The sequence below is a fragment of the Mesocricetus auratus genome, unplaced genomic scaffold (assembly GCF_017639785.1).
Source record: "Mesocricetus auratus isolate SY011 unplaced genomic scaffold, BCM_Maur_2.0 Super-Scaffold_100038, whole genome shotgun sequence".
NCBI lineage: Eukaryota > Metazoa > Chordata > Mammalia > Rodentia > Cricetidae > Mesocricetus > Mesocricetus auratus.
Genome location: NW_024429216.1, coordinates 11,278,384 through 11,301,522, shown reverse-complemented (window position 1 = coordinate 11,301,522; position 23,139 = coordinate 11,278,384). Strand labels below are relative to the sequence as shown.

The 23,139-nt window shown below is 53.5% G+C and overlaps 1 protein-coding gene and 1 non-coding gene across 3 annotated transcripts in view; both read left to right on the top strand.

Moving 5' to 3' along the window:
* Window positions 1-465: 465 nt before the first annotated feature.
* The window catches only part of Opa3 (outer mitochondrial membrane lipid metabolism regulator OPA3), a 25,955-nt gene continuing 3,281 nt past the window's right edge, over window positions 466-23,139 (top strand). The window contains exons 1-2 of one of the 2 annotated variants that reach the window (XM_005086302.4): window positions 490-779; window positions 12,758-15,373. In XM_005086302.4, coding sequence (XP_005086359.1) covers window positions 638-779; window positions 12,758-13,155 — 540 coding nt within the window. In that variant the 5' untranslated portion in view covers window positions 490-637 and the 3' untranslated portion in view covers window positions 13,156-15,373. Of the gene's footprint in view, window positions 780-12,757; window positions 15,374-23,139 lie in introns of those variants that run through there. The other variant, XM_013125447.3, reaches the window with a different exon arrangement.
* LOC121135615 lies at window positions 10,022-10,183 on the top strand. Its single transcript, XR_005872718.1, has one exon. It is a non-coding gene; the product is annotated as a U1 spliceosomal RNA (small nuclear RNA).

The following is a 23,139-nucleotide window of genomic DNA, read 5'->3' as shown; positions in this document are numbered from 1 at the left end:
GGAGTTACCGACAGGGGTGAGCCGGGAATTGAACCCCAGGTCCTCCGGAGGAGCGAGCGTCAGTGCTCATGACCACTGAGCCATCTCTCCGGCCCGAGACCCGGCTTTTTGGGAAAAAATTAATAACGATAATGATAAAAACCCAGAACTGACTTCCTAAGGGGCTGAGTCCCTCCTCCAACTTCAGACGAGAGTGAGTAAGCGACCAGGTCTGCGCGAGGACGCGGCGAGCGCTCATTAGACTTTAAATGGGGCTCCAACGAGGCGCCGCCCGTGGGCCGGGAAGCCGACGCAAGGGCGCGGTGACGCCAGCGACGTCGGGGCTCGGGTTCCGGCCACGCCCCCCACGAGCGGCCGTTTAACGGCCCCGCCTTCGGACGCCTCACTTCCGCTTTGCGTTTGCAATCCCCCCCGCCCTCCTCCCCCGCGCAACGAACGGACGTCGAGGCGGCGACGCGGCGACGTCACGGGGCGTCTCCGCCCCCGGCGCGAGCGTGGGAGACGCGCGCTCGTACGTAGGGACGCCCCGCCTTTACGCAGGCACGCCGCGGCCCAGCGGCGGGCGGGAGAGGCACGGCGAGGTCAGCGGCGCCCCGCCCAGTCGGCGAGGCTGCGCGTGCCCAGGGCGAGCGCCGAGATGGTGGTGGGCGCGTTCCCCATGGCGAAGCTCTTCTACCTGGGCATCCGGCAGGTCAGCAAGCCGCTGGCCAACCGCATCAAGGAGGCCGCCCGCCGCAGCGAGTTCTTCAAGACCTACATCTGCCTGCCCCCGGCCCAGCGTGAGTCTCTCCCCGCGGTGCCCCAGCCCTGCCATTCCCGACCTCGCTCGGGGGAGGGCGGGCTCGCTGGACCTGACCAATCCCGGCGCGAACCGGCAAAACCCTGGAGCCAATGGGGATGGCCTCTGCCGGAGGGGCGTGGTGCTTGTCTAATAGCGAAGGAGGGCGTGCGGTCGGGGCGTCGCCGCGCGTGTTGGGGAATGCAAGCCAATGGGGAAGAGGGCTTGCGGCGGTTGACGTCTACGACGGCCAATAGGACGAGGGGGAAAAGCCGGCAGGGGGTGGGGCTTACGTGTCAGTAGTTAGGAGCGGCGCGGGTAAGCCCACTCGGATCCCTCGCCCTACTCCGGGAATTCCATCCCGTTCCTCAGTTTCCCTGCTGCCCTGTGGGTGCTTGCCTGTCTCTCTGGGTTTAGACCACGGTGCTTACGGCTTAGTTTTACTCTGGGCCTGAGTTAGGGGCGAGATGGTGGTGGGATCTGGGGCCCTGGGGAGCAGCCCTGCATCCTGGCAACAAGATGAGCCCAGTATCACGGGCATCTTCGTACCCATCCATTCATTCGGTAGCTGCACCGTGCAGGCCTCTTGCGCTGGGTACTGGCAGATAGGGTCCTAATATGGCAGCGTTATCTCAGAACGGTCAGGGACCGCAGGCAGTCTCCGGGTGAGCCCAGGCAGCCTGAGACCTCACTGGCGTCGCAGACGCACCCAATAGGAGCCCCTGGCAAAGGCTTATCTGTCTCCGTGGAGCAGAGACGAGGGGGAAGGTTTTGTAACTTGCTTGGTCGGGAACTACCGTTCACCCGTCGTCCCGGATACCTTATGTATGATGGGCGTCTGTTTCGTACGAGGCCTGAGCTGTCCCTGCTTAAGAAGCGACAGGGTCTATGCCAGCACCTGTTTGTCAACCAAAGACCTATGCTGTGACAATCTAGATGGGATGGCAGAGCCCACTAGACACGTGACCTGGTGTGGAGTGGTACTTCCTGACAGGTGGGTGGGACCTTAGGAGAATCTCACCAGGCCACGGAGGGACAGGGACAGAGATGGCCCCAAGGGAAGGAACATGTACCAAGGCCAGCTGGCTAAGGGGAGGCTTGTCCTTTTTTCCTCCCCCTGTGTGTTTGGCAGTTCTTGGTCCTGTTGGCATTTGGACAAGGGTTGGGTTTTGAAGTCATGGGGGTGCACACTCATGTCCCAGTATTTGGGAGGTTGAGGCAGTAGAAGCAGGAGGCCAGGGCCAGCTTCAGATACCTCAGTGAGTTCAGCCTGTCTCACACCCACCACCACCAAAAGGAACGGCTGGCATCATGCGCTTGCAGTCTCAGCGCCTGGGAGGCAGAGGCAGGAGAATCGCTGCAAGTTAGGAGCTGGCCTCACTTCCACTGTCACTTCCAAGGTTCCCAGGATGCAGGCTGAGGGGACAGCATGAAGTCCACAGAAGAAGAAAGTGAGGCCTCTGGGGCAGGAGTGGGGTGCTGGGGTCACCCTCCATCACCGCGAGGCTGTGCCGGAGCCTGGATGTGGACTCTGGACTCCCGGGCTTGTTCAGCACTGGGACTGCTCTTAGCTTTGTAGTTGGAGAACAGTGTGGCCCCACCCCCAAACTGATGACTTGGGCGGATCACTAATCCCGCATGAGGGATAGTATGGAACAGTAGCTCTCGGTGGCTGTCACTGTGTTCTTGCAGTGACACCGAGTCCTCCTCAGCCACTGTCTGCAGTGTCCTTTCCCACTGTTTGTGTGGCCTCTGCACTGAGCGCTGCAGTTCTGTGAGGAGCAGGGAGATACAAGGAAATCTAGGTCTCGGCCAGGCAGCGGTGCGCACGCCTTTAATCCCAGCACTCGGAGCAGAGGCAGGAGGACTTAAAGTTCAGGACCAACCTGGGGAATAGAGAGTTCACGGCCAGCACATGTTTTGAGGCCCGGTTTGAAAGGAACGAGTGAAAAGAGATCGCTGGAGAGGCATCACTGCAGCAGAACACTTGTTACAGCACGGGGGGTGGGCGTGGGGCCAGGCGTCAGGACGGATACTTAACCGTGCCAGCACTTGAGGGAGGGGATGAGAGGGTGAGGAGTTCAAGGTCACCTGCAGTTAAATCTAGTTGAGGTCACCTGGGCTCCTTGAGGGTCTGCTGACTGTTCTCCTCCATTATGGCTGCCCGCCTTGTTTTTCATGAGGTTGATGCTGGCCCCCAGGGGTCCAGTGTGGGTTCCCCAGTTGAATTTGAGCCCTGTGTCTCTGGCAGGGACCCCACTGACAGAAGGAAGGAACATGACTAGGAATGCAGGAGGAGGAGGTTTGTTGTAGACGCGTAGGAGAGCGTAGCCAGAGGCAGGGACACCTGGGAGAGTCCCTAGTGGCCATGACCTTGAGACATGAGGAGATGGGGCAGGGAACCAGGTGCATCACCAGGAGGCCCAAAAGAGGAGATGAAAGGGACGGTAAGCTCAGTGGCTGTGTTCTATCGGAAGGTTAGCTGGGGAAGGCAGCCAGCCCTGGGCTGGAGAAGTTTAGGGTTCCGCCAGCCAGAAAGGGCCTTGTAACAAACAGGTGGGGACTGAAGGATCCGGGGAGAACCTGGTAGCCAACATCCCTTTGACATTTCTTTTAATGTAAGGGTGTGTGAATACATATTTTATTATTTTTTATTTTTATGTGTATTGGAGTTTTGCCATGGATATCAAGTCCCCTAGAACTGGAATTACAGACATTTGTGAGACATTGAACCCAGGTCCTCTGGAAGAGCAGTCAGTGCTCTTAACTACTGAGCCATCGCTCCAGCCCCTCCCCCCCTATGTTCTATGGCACCTCAGCCGTTTGTCCCAGGTTTGAAACCTAACACCCACAAAGTATGGTGTGTCCGTGTCTGTCTGGGGAAGGTGTGTGCATGTGTGGACATGTTCTCGGTGTCTGTCTGTCCCCCACTTGGGATGATGTCCTATGGTTATCGTGTCAACTGTGAGAGGAGCCCGTGCTTTCCTGTCAGTGGAGACTGCCCTGACAGCTTGTTTGGAGGTAGAGCTGACCGGACTCAGGCAGGAGAGGGGAGATGGCAGACGGTTCTGAGGTTCGAAAGTCTCCCCCCCCTCCCCGTGCCGGGTTCATGTTTTCTTTCATTCCGTGCTTCCCGTCTTCTCACTGCTAAGTGCCTGTGACTCAGAATTCCCAGTCAGTTCACCACGACTGTGCCCACCTGAGGTTCTTGGCACTCGGCAGGGTAGGCTTGCCCCTTGTATTGTGTTTACGTTTTTCTTGTTTGAAGATAGGGTTGGAACCATAGATGTGAGTCACCGTAACTGAAGGAAGACATTGGTTTTGTGTGAACAAAAACACTGGGCAAGTGGGTAGCATGGATAAAATTTAAGACATCACCTCTAAAATACAGTTAATGAAGCGCACGCCTTTAATCCCAGCATTTGGGAGGCAGAGGCAGGCGGATCTCTGAGTTTGAGGCCAGCCTGGACTACAGAGCCAGTTTTAGGACAGCCAGGACTACATAAAGAAACCCTGTCTCCAAAAACAAACAAAAAGTAGGGTCTCACTGTGTAGCCCTGGCTGGCATGGAACTATGTGGACCAGGCTGGTCTCGAACTCATAGAGATCTCCCCGCCTCTGCCTCCTCAGTGCTGGGATTGTGTGTGTCAGTGTTCTCAGTTACTCAGGATAACCAAAGGAGAGGGTCACTTCAGGGTGAAATTAGACCTCTCGGGCAGCTGGGAGAGAGGTCCTGCCTTAATGGACTGAACCTCCAATAGCTGTACAGAAGCTTTTTTATTGATTGTTACACAAAAGTTGTTTTGTGGGTAAAACAAGTTCCTCATAGCAAAGCCCCTGATCTAATCTATGTTTCAAACGTCACACCACGCACCTGTAGTCCTTATTGTGGCACTGTTTGCAGTACTCAGGTGTGCCAGGGCCGTCTTGTGACGAAAGTCACGCCACGGCTGTAAAGCGCTTTCAGAAAAACAGCTCTAGAGATAAGAGAACAAACTGTTTTCCACCATGACTTCAGTCTAACAGCTTTTTCGTTCTAATGTTGCCCCAAGATACAATGCTCCATGATTTCCTGCTACGGGTGTGTCACCGCACCTGGCTGCCTGCCCCTTATCCACACAGCTGAGCGGACAAGAAGCCCTCCAGCCCCGAGGCCAGCCAGGTAGTTCCTGCCTGTCCCCAGGAGGCTACACTCCTGGGAGGAAGAGAGGCCTAGCATCTGGTCCAGTTCCTTGGTGCGCTGTGCGATGCAGGCAGAACTCTTTCTTTTGTTCTTTTTTGAAGGTTAGAAGACAGGGTCTTGTACAGTAGCCCAGGCTGGCCTGGGCCTGGAGCTTCAGAGGTCTTTCAAGTGTTAGGATTGTAGACACGCACCACAGTGCCTGACTGAAAAGTTCTCTCTTTCTCTAGCTCCCGTGCGTGTCAAAGAGTGTTATCGATGCGTCCAGGGAAGCTGTAGGTGACTGGGCAGGAAGGAACCCCCAGTTCATTTATGCTTATCCCTTTCCAGCATACAGCTCATTTTCCTAGCTTGCCACACACAGCAAGCAAGGCCACAGTCATTCAAAGATGTCCACATTGACATTAGTTGTATTTTCAACCCTGTAACCTAATAGTTGAGGCAGACGAGGTAGATAAAGAAAAGAGGTTATTTAGCTGAGAGTCGGCAGCACTTGTGTCTGCTTGACTCTTTTGATGGTCTTCGTGCTGGTAGAGTCCCAGGGTGTCACTCTATTTGTGGCTCCTCTTCAGCCCTTGGGCTCCATCATAGCGATCTTAGGATCTAACGTCTTCACTGTCTAAGTCTCCACTCTCTTAACCGCTAACTTAGAACTCCAGGCAGTCAGGCAGGAGGATCTCAAGTCCCTTGCCGTCCTGGGCTGCGTAGTGAAATAATATCTCAAAACCCAAAGGAAGGCTGGGTGGTGTCGCACGCCTTAGTCTCAGTACTCGGGAGGCAGAGGCAGGGGGATCTCCGTAAGTTCGAGGTCAGCCTGGTCTCCAGAGTGAGTTCCAGGACAGCCTCCAAAACATTACAGAGAAACAAACAAAAACAACCAAAGCAAGAGCCAGGTGCAGGGCTCACACCTGGTGGTCCCACCACGTAGGAGGTGGAGGCAGGAAGTTCAGGAATTTAAGGCCAGCCTGGGCTACTTGATACCTTAAGAAACAAATATTAAAAAGGGAAGAAAGGCTAGTGCCGGTGTAGCCCAGGGGTTGGGTGCTTGCTTAGCATGCACAGGGCCCCGAGCCCCGTCCCTAACAGCGCACACCGGCAAACAGAGAGGGTGTGCAGTGTGTGTTCTCTAACCCGGCACCGGGGAGGCGGGTGGGCCTCTGTCAGCTGGAAGCCACGCTAGGCTACATACCCAGACCATCCAGGGCTCTGTGACGAGACCCTGTCTCAAAGACAGACGGGGGGGGGCACGGCAGGCAGACAGACACCTGATTAAGTACAGCTGCCCAAGAGTTGGCTGAGCAACAAGTAGACGACCTGCAGGAGCAATGTGGCTCTGTGGGCACTGCCGGCCTGGGCGGCCTGGGGAGGCACTGGCATTCTTATTCTTAATGGTATCCAGAGAAAGTCACTTCCCCAAGTCTATTTATATCTTGACAGTGGTACATCAGCTCCAGCTTGTGGCCACCAGGCTGTGGCTGGTGACCTCCAAACATTCAAGATGCTCTCCTTAAAAGAAACGGTGAGAGCGGTTTTTCTCTGTGTGCGCGCACGCATTTATCATAATTACTGGTTATGCATTTTGCTACCATAATATACGGCTATATTGTAAGTATTTTAAAAAACCAATTAGAAAGGGTAGCATTAACCTTTTTGTTTTTTGTTTTTCCAGACAGGGTTTCTCTGTTGTGCCTTGTCTGTCCTAGAACTCAGTCTGTAGACCAGGCTGACCTTGAACTCTTGAGATCCACCTGCCTCTGCCTCCTAAGTGCTGGGATTACAGGTGTATGCTTTATTAATTATATTTTAGAAGTGATTTTTAAATTTTATCCATGCTACCCACCCACCAGTGTCCTTGTTCACATAAAAACAGTGCTTTTCCTTCAGTTATGGTGGCTCACATCTATAATTCCAACCCTCAGAAGTCTTGAGGCAGGAGGATTGCTGATAGTTCAAGGCCAACTTAGGCCAAAGAGCAAAACTCTGCCTCAAAAAAAAAAAAAACCTAAGTAGGTGATCATTGTGTGTCCCCGAGCAGGTCTGAGCTGGCATTTGGATGCCACCCCCAACTCTCGCCGCCGGCCTGGGTGGTACACTCACTCCTACAATCCTAGCTACTCGGGAGGTTGGAGCTGGAGGATTGTGAGTTCAAGACCAAGCTTGACTAGTGAGCCTGCCTGAGAATAAAGTTTTTAGCCAACGGGTCTAGGTGGCTTACCTGACGTTTGAGAAGCAGGAGAACCAAGAATTTAAGGTCCTCAGCGACTGAACAAGTCTGAGGTCTCCTGGGCTACGTGCAACAGGGCAGGGCATAGCCGTGTGCCTGACCCGCCTGAAGGCCTGGCTTCCACCTCCAGTGCTACAAATAAACAGGCAACCGCCTGGTGAGGGCTGATGGGTTTACAGCCCAGTGTGGAGAGTCTCCTTGCCCGGCTGCTGACAGTACTCGGAACAGACAGGAGAGGGCGCCCGAGTTGCTTCCTTGGCTCTGTCCCCCGGTCGGGTTCGCTCTGTCTGGATGGCAGGCTTGGGAGGCTGGCGGTACAGCTGACTCCCTGGTGTTTTACCCCTTCTCACGTTCTCTGGAAACCAGCCAGGAAATCTTCACCATGCCTGGACTCATACCTCCTGCTGGCTAGACAGCAGGCCCAAAGGAAAACACCTCTAGGTGGTTTTGTGGCTCTGTCTAACTCTTCCTGAGTTTTTTTTTTTAATTCAGACAGTTCTCCTCCTGACCTCACTAAGACTGCTGGAGCTCTGAGCACCATGCTTCTTATTTCTTTTCTTTTAATTGAGAAGTCTCTCTTTTAGATTTGTTTATTTTATGCATGTGCCTGTTTTACCTACATGTATGTTTGTGCCCTACATGCGTGCCTGCTGCCTGGCAGTTCAGAAGGGAATACTGGATCTCCTGAAACTGGCGTCATGCAGTTGGGAGCTGCCTAGCAGCGTGGGTGCTGGGAACTGAACCCGGGTCTTCCAGAGGAGCAGCCCACTTAACCACAGCCGTCTCTGAAGCCATGCTCTGCATGTGTCAGGAGAGACCCACGGGTGCAGCTTAGTGCCAAAGTGTGCTTTAGGCCCGAGGTTCAGTGCCCGGCACTGGGGGAAGGAAAGTGACAGCCATTGGCCAGGTATGGCGGCACATGCAAGTCCAGCGCTTGGGAGGTGGAGGCCGCAGGATCAGGTGTTCAGGGTCCTCAGCTCCCAGCAAGTTCCAGGCCAGCCTCTGCTGTGTGAGAACTTGGCTTAAAAGGGAGGGGGCTTGTCGTGAGGGACGGAGAAGACACTTCTGAAGGTGGAGAGTGTTCTTTCGGGCCCTTCAGAGGCTACTGTGTCCTGGTCATGTGCCACCCCGCTGTGGGGAAGAGAGGCCTGGCCCTTGGTTTTGAGGCGGGGGTCTTACTGGCTCAAGCTGGTCTGAGGCCGTCTTCTTCCTCGGCCTCCTCAGCGCGGGAATTACCGGCACGAGCCAGCACGCCCTCCACTGTGGCAACTTTTTTTTGTTTTGTTTTGTTTTGTTTTTTGAGACAGGGTTTCTCTGTGGCTTTGGAGGCTGTCCTGGAACTCGCTCTGTAGACCAGGCTGGCCTCGAACTCACAGAGATCCGCCTGCCTCTGCATCCAAATGCCAGGATTAAAGGTGTGCACCACCAACACCCAGCCACTGTGGCCACTTTTAAGCCCACAGATGAAGAAACTGGGGCTTCGGGACAAGAGGTGACTCCGCGCGGGCTCCAAGCCAGACATTCTGAGTCTCGGTGGCCACAGTGCTCGAGGGCCCAGCTCCTGCTCCGTTCTTGCAGGTAGCATCTCTGCTGTCTCCAGTCAGAGTGCTTGCCCACCCTGGGATGAGCCAACACCCTGTGAGCCAGGCCTGGAGCAACTCCGCCCCTGGCTGCTGCTCCGTTCTTGCAGTGGGGAGCAGACAGGTCTGTGTGGAGTCCTGACCAGTCACATAGCAAGCGAGCATCAAGCGCAGGACTGGAACCCAGGACCACCCAGCCCCAGGCACACTGAGCCCCTGGCCTCTCTGCGCTCCAGAACTCCCAGGCCTTGGCTCTGCTACACCCAGCTGGCCTGCGCAGTCTGGTGGGGAGCACAGGCAGAGGCCATTAGTAGTCACTCACTCCTGCCTTTAGTGCCTGTGTGCTGGGAGCTCTTCCGGAGGAAGGACCGCAGGCCGGTGACACAGGCGATGTCTGTGCCGTGCACACCCGTGCTCGCAGCCTCCAGAGGTGGAAGCAGGAAGCTCAGGAGGCCTTCAGGGCCAGCCTTGGCTACGCAGGGCGTGTGTCCATGTGCCTGTCTGTGTGTCTGTGTGCCTGATGGCGCTGGAGGCCGGAAGGCGGCTTGGAAGCTCTGGGGCTGGAGTTACAAACTGGGCACTGGGAATCGAGCCCGGGTTCGGAAAAGCAGCCAGCGCTCTTAACCACTGAGCCATCTCTGTAACCTGTCTTTTGTTTTCCTGAGGCAAGTTCTCACTATGTACCCAAATCTGAACTCATACCGTGATCCTCCTGCCTCAGGCTCCCATGCTGTGCCACCATGCCAGGCTTTAGAGTGAGCCTTGAACTGACTGGGACGCGTCTAGGAAGGGACAGCCAAGGCAGGGGCTACTCAGAGCCATATGATAATTTACCAACCAGTGACAACGGTGATTACTTAAAATATGCTGTCCATTATCTTGACAAATGATACTCGGTGTTTATTGTGATCCTGACTTTGTGAATGAGGAATATTCCATAGAGAATGAGTCCCCAAAGCAGCCTAGGCTGAAAAATAAGTCCTTCTGGGTCCCAGGCTGCTTCACTGGAGCTTAGTTAGTAATATTTGATTTTTTGTATGTATATTCTATTTTTTTATAATTTATTTTTAGGCCTGGAGAGATGGCTCAGAGATTAAGAACACTGGCTGCTCCAGAGGTCCTGAGTTCAATCCCCAGCAACCGCATGGTGGCTCACAACCATCTATAGTGGGATCTGGTGCCCTCTCCTGACATGTAGGCAGAACAGTACATGTAAATAAAAATTTTTAAAAATAATAAAAGAAAAGATTTATTTTTATATCCTCACCTGGCAAGGGAGATACCATGATCATGAAGGTAAGGTTTTCCAGAGAGAGGGTTACCCATCACACCCCGGGTGTGCTGGCCCTGCAATTTCCCCAAATGTGGGGAACTCGACTGCATAATTGGTGAGTGGCGGGCTGTGTTCACGCTCTCCCCGCAAAAAAGATATATGTTCATTTCTTTGTGTGTATGACGTTTTGTCTGAATGGATGTCTGTGCACATGCTTGCAGTGGACGCTGTGGGTCGGGAATTACAGACAGTTGTGTGTGCCTTGTGGGGCAGGGAGTCGAGCCTGGGTCTTCTGGGAGAGAAGTAAGTGCTCTTAGCCGCTGAGCCGTCTTCCCAGCCCCGTCTATATAGTCTTTAAAGTGTGTTTGGTTTTGGTTTGGCTTTTCCAGACAGGGTTTCCCTGTGTAACAGCACTGGCTGGCCTGGAGCTCACCGTGCGTGCGTGCGTGCGTGCGTGCGTGCGTGCGTGCGTGCATGCGTGCGTTCGTGTTCGAGTGCGCGAATGCCATAGGTGTGCTTAGGGAGGTTAGAGAGTGTGTTCTCCACCATGCGGCTCGGGGGTTGGGTATTCAGGCTAGCTGGTGGTCATCTTTACATATGTACCGTCTTGCCGCCCGACCCCTGACTGTATTATTATTGAGATATAAAATGCACGTTAACACTAAGGGCAGGTCCAAAGTGTACAGAGAACCGGTCTTGAGGGCACGGTCCTGCAATTGCAGCTCTCAGGAGGATTCTGCCCCAGCCTGGATTATATAGTGAGCCTCTGCCTCAACGTGCAATAAACAGGAACAGGAGCCACGGCTCGGTGCTTAAGAGCACTGGCTGCTCGGAGGACCCAGGGTGGTTGCTGTTTTGTTTGTTGTTTGTTTTTCAAACCGTTAGGCTTGTTTTTCTGTATTTTTTGTTTTACATGCCAATCCCAGTTCTCCCTCCCTTCCCCCCCATCCACTCCTCAGAGAAGGTGTGGCCTCCCTTGGGGAGGCAACAAAGTCTGTCACATTTCATTGAGGCAAGACCAAGGCCCTCCCCCCTGTATCTAGGCTGAGCGGGGTATCCCTCCATAGGGAACGGGCTCCAGAAAGCCAGTTCATGCACTAGGGATGAAGCCTGGTCCCACTGCCAGTGGCCCATAAACTACCCAAGCCACACGCCTGTCACCCGCTTTCAGAGTGCCTAGTTGGGTCCCATGCACGTTCCCCAGCTGTCAGTCCTGAGTCAGTGAGCTCCACTTGCTCAGGTCAGCTGTTTCTGCGGGTTTCCCCATCAAGGTCTTGACCCCTTTGCTCATATTATCTCTCCAGAGGACCCAGGGTTAATTCCCAGCATCCACATGGCCGCTCATAGCTGTCTGTTACTCCAGTTCTAGGAGACCTGACACCCTCACACATACGTTCATGAAGGCAAAACATCAATGAACATAAAATAAAGATAAATAAATTCAGAGAGAAAAGCAGAAAACAAGTAAAAAAGAAAAGACCAAAACTACAGAGAAACTCTGTCTCGAAAAACCAAAAAAAGAAAAGAAAAAAAAAAAAAAAAAGAAAAGGCCAGCCTGGTCTGCATAGTGAGTTCCAGGCCAGCCAGGGCTACACAGTGAGAGCATGTCTCAAAAAACAAAACAAAAAACCAACGTAATAAACAATAATAAAAACTAAAATGAAGGCAGGCATAGTGGTGCATGCCTATGATCCCCTCAGCTTGAGAGGCTGAGGCAGGAGGATTGCTACAAGTTCAAGACCAGCGTAGCTCTACATGGTGGATTCCAGATGAGCCAGGCATAGTGAGGCCATCTCAAAAAGAAAAGGCTGTGTTGGAAGTGATTCAGAAAGGAGCTAGCCTGGGCTCCTGCTCTCCCATGCTCCTCAAGGCTGTCTCCAGGGCTGAGGGGAAGCAGGGCCAGTGAGGGGAGAGCTCTGCCCCAGGAGCACTGAGAACCTGCGATTGGAGCCTCCCGACCCTCAAGAGGTACCCAGTGTCTCAGCTGGGCTTTCTGTGGCGTCTCCTCCTCCTCCCGGGGTACGTGGGCGACGGTGCCAGGGAGGAAGACAGCCAGCCGCTCTGTGGTGACCCAGGGAGCTGCAGAGGGAGCTGGGTGTAGCTGCTGGGGCTTTACACCTGTGTGTTCTTGACTCGGAGCGGCTGCTTGTGGCCGTCAAGGACATGGCCTCCACCTAGGACCTCTTCTGCCTGTGCTGCTCTCTGGAATCTTCCTGTGCTTTGAAAGACGCCCTGGACTGAGGCCTGATCCTAGTGGAGCAGGACTATACCCCAGCTACTCGGGAGGCAGAGGCAAGCATGTCAGGAATTCAGGGCCAGCCTGGGCTAGATCTGGAAAAAAAAGTGATTGGACATAAGGTCCATGCCTGTCATCCAGCCTTGGGAAGTGGAGGCACAAAGATCAGAAGTTGAAGGTCATCCTTGGCTACATAGGGAGTTGAAGGCCAGAATGAGCTACGTAAGATCACGTCTCACATTCACGTAGACAGAAGGAAGATGGGCGTGGTCTCGGGTGTGTCAGGCATGCATGAGACCCTGGGTTCTGATCTGGGGAGAGAAAGCCACAGGTGGAGAGGCATGTGTTGTCCCCTGGGTGAAGCAAGGGACAGATCTTGCTTAAGTCAGCCCCTACGCCCTCCTTGGTCTCTGACTCCAACCAGGACAAGAAACTGGGGGGCCGGGGGTGTCTTCGGAGCACACCTGACCTCTGTCTCCCCTACAGTGTACCACTGGGTAGAGATGCGGACCAAGATGCGCATCATGGGCTTCCGGGGCACAGCCATCAAGCCGCTGAACGAGGACGCAGCGGCCGAGCTGGGCGCTGAGCTGCTGGGCGAGGCCACCATCTTCATTGTGGGCGGAGGCTGCCTGGTCCTGGAGTACTGGCGCCAGCAGACTCAGCAGCGCCACAAGGAGGAGGAGCGTCAGGCAGCCTGGAACGCGCTGCAGGACGAGGTGGGCCGCCTGGCGCTGGCCCTGGAGACGCTGCAGGCCCAGGCCCAGGCAGCGCCCTCTCTGAGCGCCCTGGAGGAACTGCGGGCCGAGCTGCAGGAGGTGCGGGCCCAGGTCTGCAACACACACGCGGCTCCCAAGTGCCACGCAGCGTCTTGCAAGAAATAGCCAGCCGCTGGGGCCTGGACTTGCATGTGGCCGTGAGCCCCCAGCAGGGCCTTCTCCCCACACTGCCTGGCCTGGCCCAGCAGAAGCCACCGGGACCTTGAAGCAGCTGTGACACATGGTCACATACCACATGACAGAATCCGAGCATTTCCCCCAGGGAGCATCGCAGCAAAAGCTGACTCGGAGTACTCACCCCAATCAGGAGTTTCGTTGGACTTGAGGCTCTGCCACCCCGTCTCCCCGCTGTCCTGGCAACAATGGAAGCAGCCCTCAAGCCTAACGGGGCCTGGTAGACAGGTCACCCGCCCATCCCTGGAGCGCCTTCTGCCTTTGGTGGGTATGGGCGTCAGGCCAGGGAAGCCTCTGCTCCCGTGGAGGTCCCCTCAGCCCTCAGCCTGTGGTGTCAGCCCTCCCTTGGTGCGGCTGTCCTGGCTGCTGTCACCACTTCCCTGTCCTCGGCGTCCTTGGGCCTGGTGTCCAGTGACAAGGTGTGTCCTCCTGTCATTCTCCAGTGGCATTTCTCAGGCCTGTGGGTTAGGTGTCACCCCACATCGGTCTGCACCCTCCCCACTCCTGGAGCCCCGGGTCTCCCACCTCCCTACCCCCAGATGTGACACGTTCCTAGGAATGTGGTGCAGGACACAGAGTCCTCCCACAGTTCTGGAAGCCAGCAAGGGAGGGAGGTCAGGGTGTGGGCCCCTCCCCCTTCTGACCTCAGGGGCTCCAAGCCTTCTGGGCTGGTTCCTCTTGCCTTCATGTGGCCTTCCCCCCCCCTTCTGTCTCTTGGACACTGCCCTCAATACCAGGCCCCTACATCCGGGTGACCAGGTGGAAAGATCCGTAATTGCGTGTCTAAGGCCCTGTTTAAATGGGGATACTCTGACAGGCCCCAAGGTTAGCTTGGGAGGCCCTCTGTTCCGAGTGTTAACTACCCTCCTCCGCCGTCCTCAGAGTGCGCAAGGCCACGCTGGGCTCCAGAAGGATCGTGGCCGCAGTGGTCACCGTTGTGGCTGTCAGTCCCTGATGTTAGGAGCCCCCAAATAAGGAGGCGTCCCAAGGACACATAAGTGGCATAATTAATATGAACCTGCACACTGGGCCAGTATTCATTAATAACAGAGAAGAGTGGCTGTGGCAGCTCACGTCTGGGATCCCAGAGGCTGCGGCAGGAGTGAGCCCGAGTCCCATTGTGAGTTCCGAGACAGCCTGTCTCAAAAAAGAGAAAGAAGAAAAGACAAAACCTTGGAGGAAAGCCAGAAAAGGTGTTGGCTCTGATGGGAAAGGGGCCAAGACTCATCCTGTGAGCTCTTTCCCATAGTGGTAAACTGAGGCCCACGTGGAGGGAAGCTGAGGGACTTGGCCAAGACGCCACAGCTCAGGAGAGACAGCCACATAGGGAGGAGGGGACCGCATGGTTGAAGCTGTAGGACAAGGTGAGGAGGGGGCCTGGCCTCTTTCCAAGGGCCAGAGGCACTGAGTTTCCGTTCTTATCAGAAGAGCCCGAGGCCACACCTGAGAGCTCTGAATGTAGGGAACAGATCCATCCACCTGGCCTTTGTCCCCAGAGGGTGAACATGACCCATTCTCAGAATTCACCAGGCTTGCTTCATTCAGAGACATCAATTCCTAGACGAGGGAGAAGTTGGTGTCTTTAAATGTGGGAGTGGCTGAGTTTGGTGCCGTCTGAGAGAAAAATGCAAAGGACAGACAGACTGCTGGATGAGGGAGGACAGAGGGTGGAGCCAGGGGAGCCGCTCAGAGCCTGACTGCCATGGTTACCCCTGAGGTCCAGTCTAGCACTCACAGCTCCAAGACCCTGCCCTGGGTCAGGCCACAGCAGTTATGGCAAAGCCAAGGCAGGTCAGTCTTACTGCAATAGGACAACTTCCCTGTTCTTAGTTCCCTGAAGAACCCCACAAGAACGTTTTCCCTGACGTGAATGTCACCTTCAGACCACCCAAGTATGCAAGTAGGCCTGTGGGCCTCTCCTGACCTGGTGGAGCCTCAGGATCCTGATGCATGTGGACATGTTGGGGCCAGTGAGTGCCCTCACCCATGGTGGCAGTGTGGGTGTGTGGTTCCAGAAGCTTCCACAAGACAGGAGGTCAGAGCTGCTTTCATGGCTCTGCCGTCCTACTCGCTGCTGTGTTACATATTTCCCGAGTGGGGAGGAGGGTGAGAATAAATTTATTAATGAGGCTGCTTGTCTTCAGGCTTACTTGTGTGTGTCCAGTTTATTTGTGTCCATTTTTCATTGAACAAATGTCCAATAGACTTAACAAATGGAAGTCATTTCCTCCAAGCCTGATGACCTGAGTTGAATCCCCAGGATTCGATGTTAGAGAGAACTGACTCCGTCAGGCTGTCCTCTGACCTCCGTGTTCACATTGTAACGTACACACAACTATAAACACACAATAAATAAATACATAAGTAAGATGCAATGAACATTTTTTAAAGTCCAGGTTGGGGGTGTCATATGCCTGTAACCCCAGCACTTGACGGTCCTGCTAAACAAGAAAGGCTTCGTGTTCAAAGGGGCTACATAGGAAGATGCTGTCTAAACTTCCCAGGACTGCAGCTGGCATGGTGGCACGTGCCTGAGTCTCCGCACTCGGCAGAGTCGAGAATTCAAGGCCATTGTCCTCCACAAGTGAGCCTGGGGCCGCCTGGGCTCTGCGAGACTTTGTCTCAAAAACAAACCAAAAATTAATTTTAAAGTCCAATCCTTATGAATCGGGCAGTGGTTACCCTAGCCCGCCTAGTCTACAGGGTAAGTGTCCGGATAGCCAGGGCTACCCAGAGAAACCCTGTCGAAAAAAGAAAAATCCAACCAACCGGAAAAGCTGCCCTTTGTTTCTGCTGCCGTTTGAGGAGGATTCACGGGTTGCCCACTGTGTGCCCAGCCCTGTTCTTTGTCATGCTGGGTGCCCAGCGGAGCCCTGGTCAACTGCAGCCCCAGCCTCGTGGATTTACAGCCCGGTGGGAAACAACTACGCATGCTCTGTTCTCGGTGTTGTCTGCCCTACCCTGGTTATGTGGCTAGATGGGGCTGGACTGGACCCAGACCTCTCCCCTCCTGAGTGACTCTGGGCTTCAGGGTACAGCAGACAGAGCCCCGTTCACACCCCTCCCACAGCCTGGACAAATGTCAAGGGCACTGCCTGTCCCATCCCTGGCAGGCCCTGCTGTCCCTATGTTGGTTTCATTGTCGGACAAGCTCTTGCTTGCAGGAACCAAGATGTTGGAGAGTCACCCCAGAGGAGAAGGAATCTCACACCAGCTCCGGCCAGTTCCCCTGGCCCCAGGGCCACCCCTTGGCTGGCCTCAGGGCACTGTGTGCAGACGAACAGGAAGAGCCTGCCTAGCAGCCGGGGTGCCACCCTACCAGCTGGGTACATGCTCGCTGAGCGGCTGTGTCCCCATGAGCCAGCAAGAGACAAAGACAGCGTTACTGCCATGGAGCTGGCTCTCCAGTGCGGGGGCAAAGGGCTGATGCTTCGGAGTAGGCATCGTGTACAGTTCTTGTCTGGCATGCCTGAAGCCCTGGATCCAGTCCCCAGCACTGCTTAAACTGTGCCTGGCAGCCTGACACTCTGGAGGGACATCAGGTTCAAGGTTGAGAACTCGGGGGAGACTCCGGTGAGAAGAAACTGCAGTCTTGACTGCAAGGCTTAGCAGACTTGGCCCCTGAGCCAAATCAGTCAATAAAGGTTTATTAAAACGGCTGTGTTCACTTCACTTTTCACGTTATTGCTGGCCACTTGAGCAGAAAGCAGTTACCCACTGTCCCGTCACAGAAGAGGTTGGCTGACTCCACTCAGCAAGGGCCCCCTCTGCGCAGGAGAGCTGAATGTGGTAGCACACTCAGCACTCGGGAGGCAGAGGCAGGAGGATATCTGTGAGTTCCAGGTCAGCCTGAGCTATGCAGAGAAACCCTGTCTCAAGACGAGAGAGAGAGAGCGCGCGAGCGAGCCAGCCTCTAGAACAGAAGGTCATACGTAGGGTCTCTAAAGACTACCCCCCAGTCACACGTTAGCCCCTCCCTCTTCTTTCTGTGTCCCCCTCAGTCCCCACAGAAGCGAGGAAGGAACTGAGCTTCCATCGAAACCCTTGAGGAGGAAGAGTTTCTGTAGTCCATCAAGAATACATTGTATAATAATTCGGTTCTCCCTGTATGCAGATCACAGTGTTGGGTAATTTGGGGCACGTGCATACATGTAATAACATTGTGTGTGGTGTTGTGTGTATGTCTCTGGAATGACAGTTTGGTGAGGTCATCACCTAGCAGTAAGTACGTCCTACTATGCCGTTTATTGATAATCCAGTTCATGAGGAACCGTATTGGGTTGGAGAGATGGCTCAGCAGTTAAGAGCTCTTGTTAGTCTTGCTGAGACACCAAGTTCAGTTCCCAGCACCAGACAGTGGTTCACAGCCATCCCTAACTCCAGTTCCAGACATACACATGGTACACAGACAGACATGCAGTCATCCGTACACATAAAATGATATGTAAATGTAGTGAGTCTTCCTCTGCCCCGCCAGCCAGCTCCCAAACAACCACATGGAGACTCACTACTAATAATGAAAGCTCGGCTGATAGTTTAGTCTTGTTTTTGTTAGCTCTTTTTTTTTTGGTTTTTTGAGACAGGGTTTCTCTGTGGCTTTGGAGGCTATCCTGGAACTCACTCTGTAGACCAGGCTGGCCTCGAACTCACAGGGATCCGCCTGCCTCTGCCTCCCGAGTGCTGGGATTAAAGGCGTGCGCCACCACCGCCCGGCTTTGTTAGCTCTTATAACTTAACCCATTTCTATAATCTATGTACTTTTACATGGCTTTGTTACTTTTACTGTGTCCCGGAGTCTCTGCCCTTCTTCCCATCATGCTCTGTGCCTGGAAATACTGGCCGTTAAGCATTTTATTAAACCAGTCAGAGTAACACATCAACAACAAATCAATATTTAAAAAAAATATAAAGTCAGGTGTGATGGCATGCGCCTTTAATCCCAGTACTCAAGAGGCAGAAGCAGATGGATCTTTGGAAGTTCAAGTCCAGCATGGACTACAGAGCAAGTTCCAGGACACCCAGGGCTGTTACACAGAGAAACCTTTTCTCAAAAAAAAAAAAGCCAAAACCAAACAAGACACTATATTAATTTGTGTGTGTGTGTGTGTGTGTCTATACGTGCATGTGTGTGTTCTGTGCACCTAATATGTATTCTAAACATTAAACTGCCCTGATGTGACAGCACATACCTCAATCAGCTCTGACTGAGACAGGACAATTGTCACAAGTTTAAGTTTGAGCAGCCTGTGTGTGGGGTTCACACTTGTAATTCTACACTGGGCAAGTGGAGACAGGAGGGTCTGGAGTTTTTAAGATTTTATTTATTATGTATACAGTGTTCCACTGCATGTCTGCTTGCAGGCCAGAAGAGGGCACCAGATCTCATCACAGGTGGTTGCTGGGAATTGCACACAGGACCTCTGGAAGAGCAGCCAGTGCTCTTAACCTCTGAGCCATCTCTCCGGCCCTGAGGATCTGGAATTTTAAGATCATTGTCAGTTACATAGCAAGTTTGAGGCCAGCCTGTGCTACATGAGAGCCTGTGCCCACCCCCCCACCCCCCACACACACACACGCGTGCGCGCACACACACACCAAAAATGTTCTTAGTGGTGCACACCTGGTATCCCAGCACTTGGAAAGTAGAAATAGGAGGATCAGGGAATCAAGGATAGCCTGGGCTAAGTAGCCCTTGAACTCACTAAGTGGTGAGTTAAGTGCCAATTTGGGTTACATGAGACCCTGCCTCAAAATACAGAAACAAGCAGGCGTTGGTGGCGCACCTTTTAATCCCAGCACTCGGGAGGCAGAGGCAGAGGCAGGCGGATCTCTGTGAGTTCGAGGCCAGTCTGGTCTCCAGAGTGAGTTCCAGGACAGCCTCCAAAACAATACAGAGAAACCCTGTCTCGAAAAACCAAAAGAAAAAAAAAAAAAAAACCACACAGAAACGACGCAACAATACAACCATAAAAACCCCGCAAGCGCGGTGGGTATGTCTGCACACGTGGTTATGCAGGAAGGGACAGAGTCACGGAGTCTGGGGGCTCCAGCGCCTGGGGCCACAGCAAGGGCACAGCATGACTGCAAACGAGGGGAACGTGGAGACCCATGTGTCCACATCCGAGCTCTGCGCCCGTGTGGGCAGCCAGCGGGAAGAGCGGACTCCAGGTTAACACCGTGAAGGCGTGTCGTCACTAACGAGCAGTGCCCGGTGCCCAGTTGCCTTTGCCGGCTGAGGTGCACACGGCCGTCTGCCTGACACATTCCATCCCAGGAAGCCCAGCAGCCAGGTGTAACTGCAGATCTGTCACCCCAGCCGGAGGCCGAGAGGCAGCAGGTCAAGACCAGCCAGGGCTGCCTGGTGAGAGCCTGTCTCAAAAAGAAAACAGACAATAGCCTTTGTAGCTGTTTTGGTGACCTCAGGTTACAGACTCGAACTCCACGTCCCTGTTGCACCTGCTCAGGTGGCCCCTGTCACCGATGAGCCAGATGGGTTTGCTGAGGGCCACTGAACCCAGAAAAACACTTCTGCTTACAGGCTGCTGCGGAGACCTCTGGCTAGGCCGTGGGTGAGGGGACAGCCTCCTGTGGGAGATAATGCTCTGGTCACATCTGCTCATCCGGAGTTTGCAGGCCAGCTGAGGAGAGCCGGTAGCGCCTGTTTCCCTCAGATTCCTCTGGATCTCTGCAATGTCCATCCCCCCAGGGCAGGGAGCAGGGCCCCTCAGGAGTAGATTCCTGTGACCTGCTGTTACACAAGGAAGGAACCATCGAAAGATTTCTTAAGTGCCCAGCCAGAGTCACCAGAACATTGGAGTTTCTGTGGTCAGTATGAGGAGATCAGTTACAATCAGGAACTATGGTTGAAAACTCTAGCTGGGCTGGGCGTTGGTGGCGCACGCCTTTAATCCCAGCACTCGGGAGGCAGAGGCAGGCGGATCTCTGTGAGTTCCAGGCCAGCCTGGTCTGCAAAGTGAAAAACCCTGCCTCGAAAAACTAAAAAAGAAAAGAAAAGAAAGGCTGGGTGGTGGTGGCGCACGCCTTTAATCCCAAAGAAAAGAAAAGAAAGAAAGAAAAAGAATAAAAACTCTAGCTGGCTGCAATAGTACATTTCTGGAATTCCAGTACTTTTGAAGCTGAGGCAGGAGGATAGCCTGGGCTACATAGTTGCAAGATTCTGTCTTAAAACAATGAGGGAGAGCAAAATGACTGCAAGGATAAAAGACCTGAGTTCAACTCCTGGATGGAGCAGGGTTGAAGGAGAGAAGAGACTCCCTGCAGGTTGTCCTCTGACCGCACGACAAGGGCACATAGTCAAAGATAAATAAACGTAAGGGCTAGGGAAGGCTGGAAAGATGGTTCAGGGTCAACACATGGCAGAAGAGTTGTCCTCCGACTCCACAGTCTCCAAATGGCACATTTGACACGCAAACCAATAGTGAGTTCAGTGAAGATAAGCGGAATGAAAATAAAATAAAAGAGAAGCCAGGCATGCTGGTGCAATTACAGGAATACATAAGCATACGCACACACACATACATGTACGCGCACACACATACATGTACACACACATGTACGCGCGCGCACACACACAGGCAGAAGAAAAATGCGTAAATGAGGGAGAACAGAAACCCTATCATTAGCAGACACTACTAGTGTGTGTGGCCAGTGCCTCAGGACTGTTTAGTGGGCTGAACATTCCAAGGACTTTTAAAGATTATCTCCTAGGATCCCAGGGCAAAGGCCAGGCCTCCGTGTTACCAGGATAATCCTTGACTGTACATAAAAGGAAAATTCCAGGACGGAAGAAAGAATTCAGACAGGAGATAGAAAGGTGGAGTCACTCAGTCACCCTGCGGAGCACAGTCGGGTCCATCACCAAGGGAATCAGCCTTAAACCCTGAGCAATGAGCCTGCCTTCCTGCGTCTGTTCCGTCACCAAGCAGGAAAAGATACATCAGCTCCGCAAGGGTAGCTTCAAAGTCTTAGCAGCCACATAGCCAGCTCCAGTCCAGCCTGGGCTACATGCGAGGCTGTTGAAAATGGGAGTAAACATCTGGGCATGCTGCCTCATTCATAGTTGTAACCCCAGCCTTGGATGCAGAGACAAGAGCCACGACACGAGTCTGGGGCCCACGTGGGCTCCAGAGTAAAATCCTAATTAAAAAAAGGGAGGGGGAGCGGGGCAGTGGTGGCGCACGCCTTTGATCCCAGCACTTGGGAGGCAGAGGCAGGCGGATCTCTGTGAGTTCGAGGCCAGCCTGGTCTACAGAGCAAGTTCCAGGACAGTCCCCAAAACAATACAGAGAAACCCTGTCTCGAAAAACAAAACACACACACACACACACAAAAAAGGGGGGGGGCTGGAGAGACGGCTCAGTGGTTAATAGCACTGACGGCTCTTCCAGAGGACAAGGGTTCAATTCCCAGCACCCACATGGCACCTTGCAGCTGTAATTCCTGTTCCAGGGGACCTGACACCTCTGGCAAAAAACCAGTGCACATTAATCAATTAATTGATTGATTAATTTTTAAAAAAAGGAGTCTGGGAAGATGGCTCAGTAGGTCTGCTGCTAAACATAGGACCTGAATTCAAATTCCCAGCAGCAACATCAAAAGTTGGACTTGTGGCTAACGAGGTGGCCCAATGAATAAAGGCCCTGTGGCCACGCCTAGGGACCCAAGTTTAGTCTCCCAATATGGAGGAGAGATTCACCTTCCATCGGCTGCTCTCTGACGTCCACAAGTATGCCTTGGTGTCCACATACTCACACAAATACAATAAATGAATAAAAATAGAATTTAAAAACTAAAGTGAAAGCCAGGTTTGGTAGCATATATCTTTAATCCCAGCACTCAGGGGGCAGAGGCAGGCAGATCTCTGTGAGTTCGAGGCCAGCCTGGGCTACAGAGCGAGTTCCAGGACAGCCAGAGCTACACAGAGAAACCCTGCCTCAAAAAACCCAAACAAACAAAATTGAAATGAAATTGGACATGGTGGTGCAAACCTTTAGTCCGCAGTCAGGAGGCAGAGGCACAAAGATCTCTGAATTTGAGGCCAGCCTGGTCTACACTGTAGATCCAGGCCAGTTAGGGCTACATAAGCTACATAAGGAGACTCTGAAAAATAAAAACAAAAACCCAAAACAAAAAGCCAAAACCCTGAAGCCCCAAGAAAGAAGGATTCAAAACCCTTACCACACACCCTCTTGGAGATAGGTGCTCAGGAATATTCTCCAGCACATCTAAATCTAAATTGCCCAAAGACAGACTAGAGGCCAGACATTCCAAAGTCCCAAAGCTCCAAGGAGCTCCCAGCAAAAGCCACGCCTCCGTAGGGGTAGAGGATAGATTCATCTCTTCATTGTTTTCTTCTTTTGTTTTTTTGAGACAGGGTTTCTCCGTGTAGCCTTGGCTGTCCTGGAACTAGCTCTGTAGACCAAGTTGGCCTCAAACTCCAAAAAGATCCTCCTGCCTCTCCTCCAGAGTGCTGGGATTAAAGTCGAGTGCCACCATGCCCAGCGTGCGTGTTTTCATCTTGACTTCGCAGGAAAGAGACGTTCCCAGGTCAGAGAGAAACAAGTTTCAAGTAGAAGATAGAATCCAGCCGTGGGTGGCAGAGAACGCCTTCAATAGCAGCACTTGGGAGGCCGAGGCAGGGGGATGCAGAGCACCCTCAAAGGGGGTGGGGGTGGGGAGAAAAAAGGAGAGGTGGTGTGTGGATGAGGGGGACACGGGGAGCCGGCTCTGCAGCCTCGGGGACTGACTGAGAATAGCATTTGTGAGAAAGCAAAGGCTTCAGAGTCAAGTGAGGACCCAGGGCAGCAGCTCCAGGGGGTGGTGAGCTTGTCTCCTGCTCGTGAAGCCCTGGATGGGTTTGAGGCTTAGTCCTCCAGCAGCTTTTGGGAGGCAGAG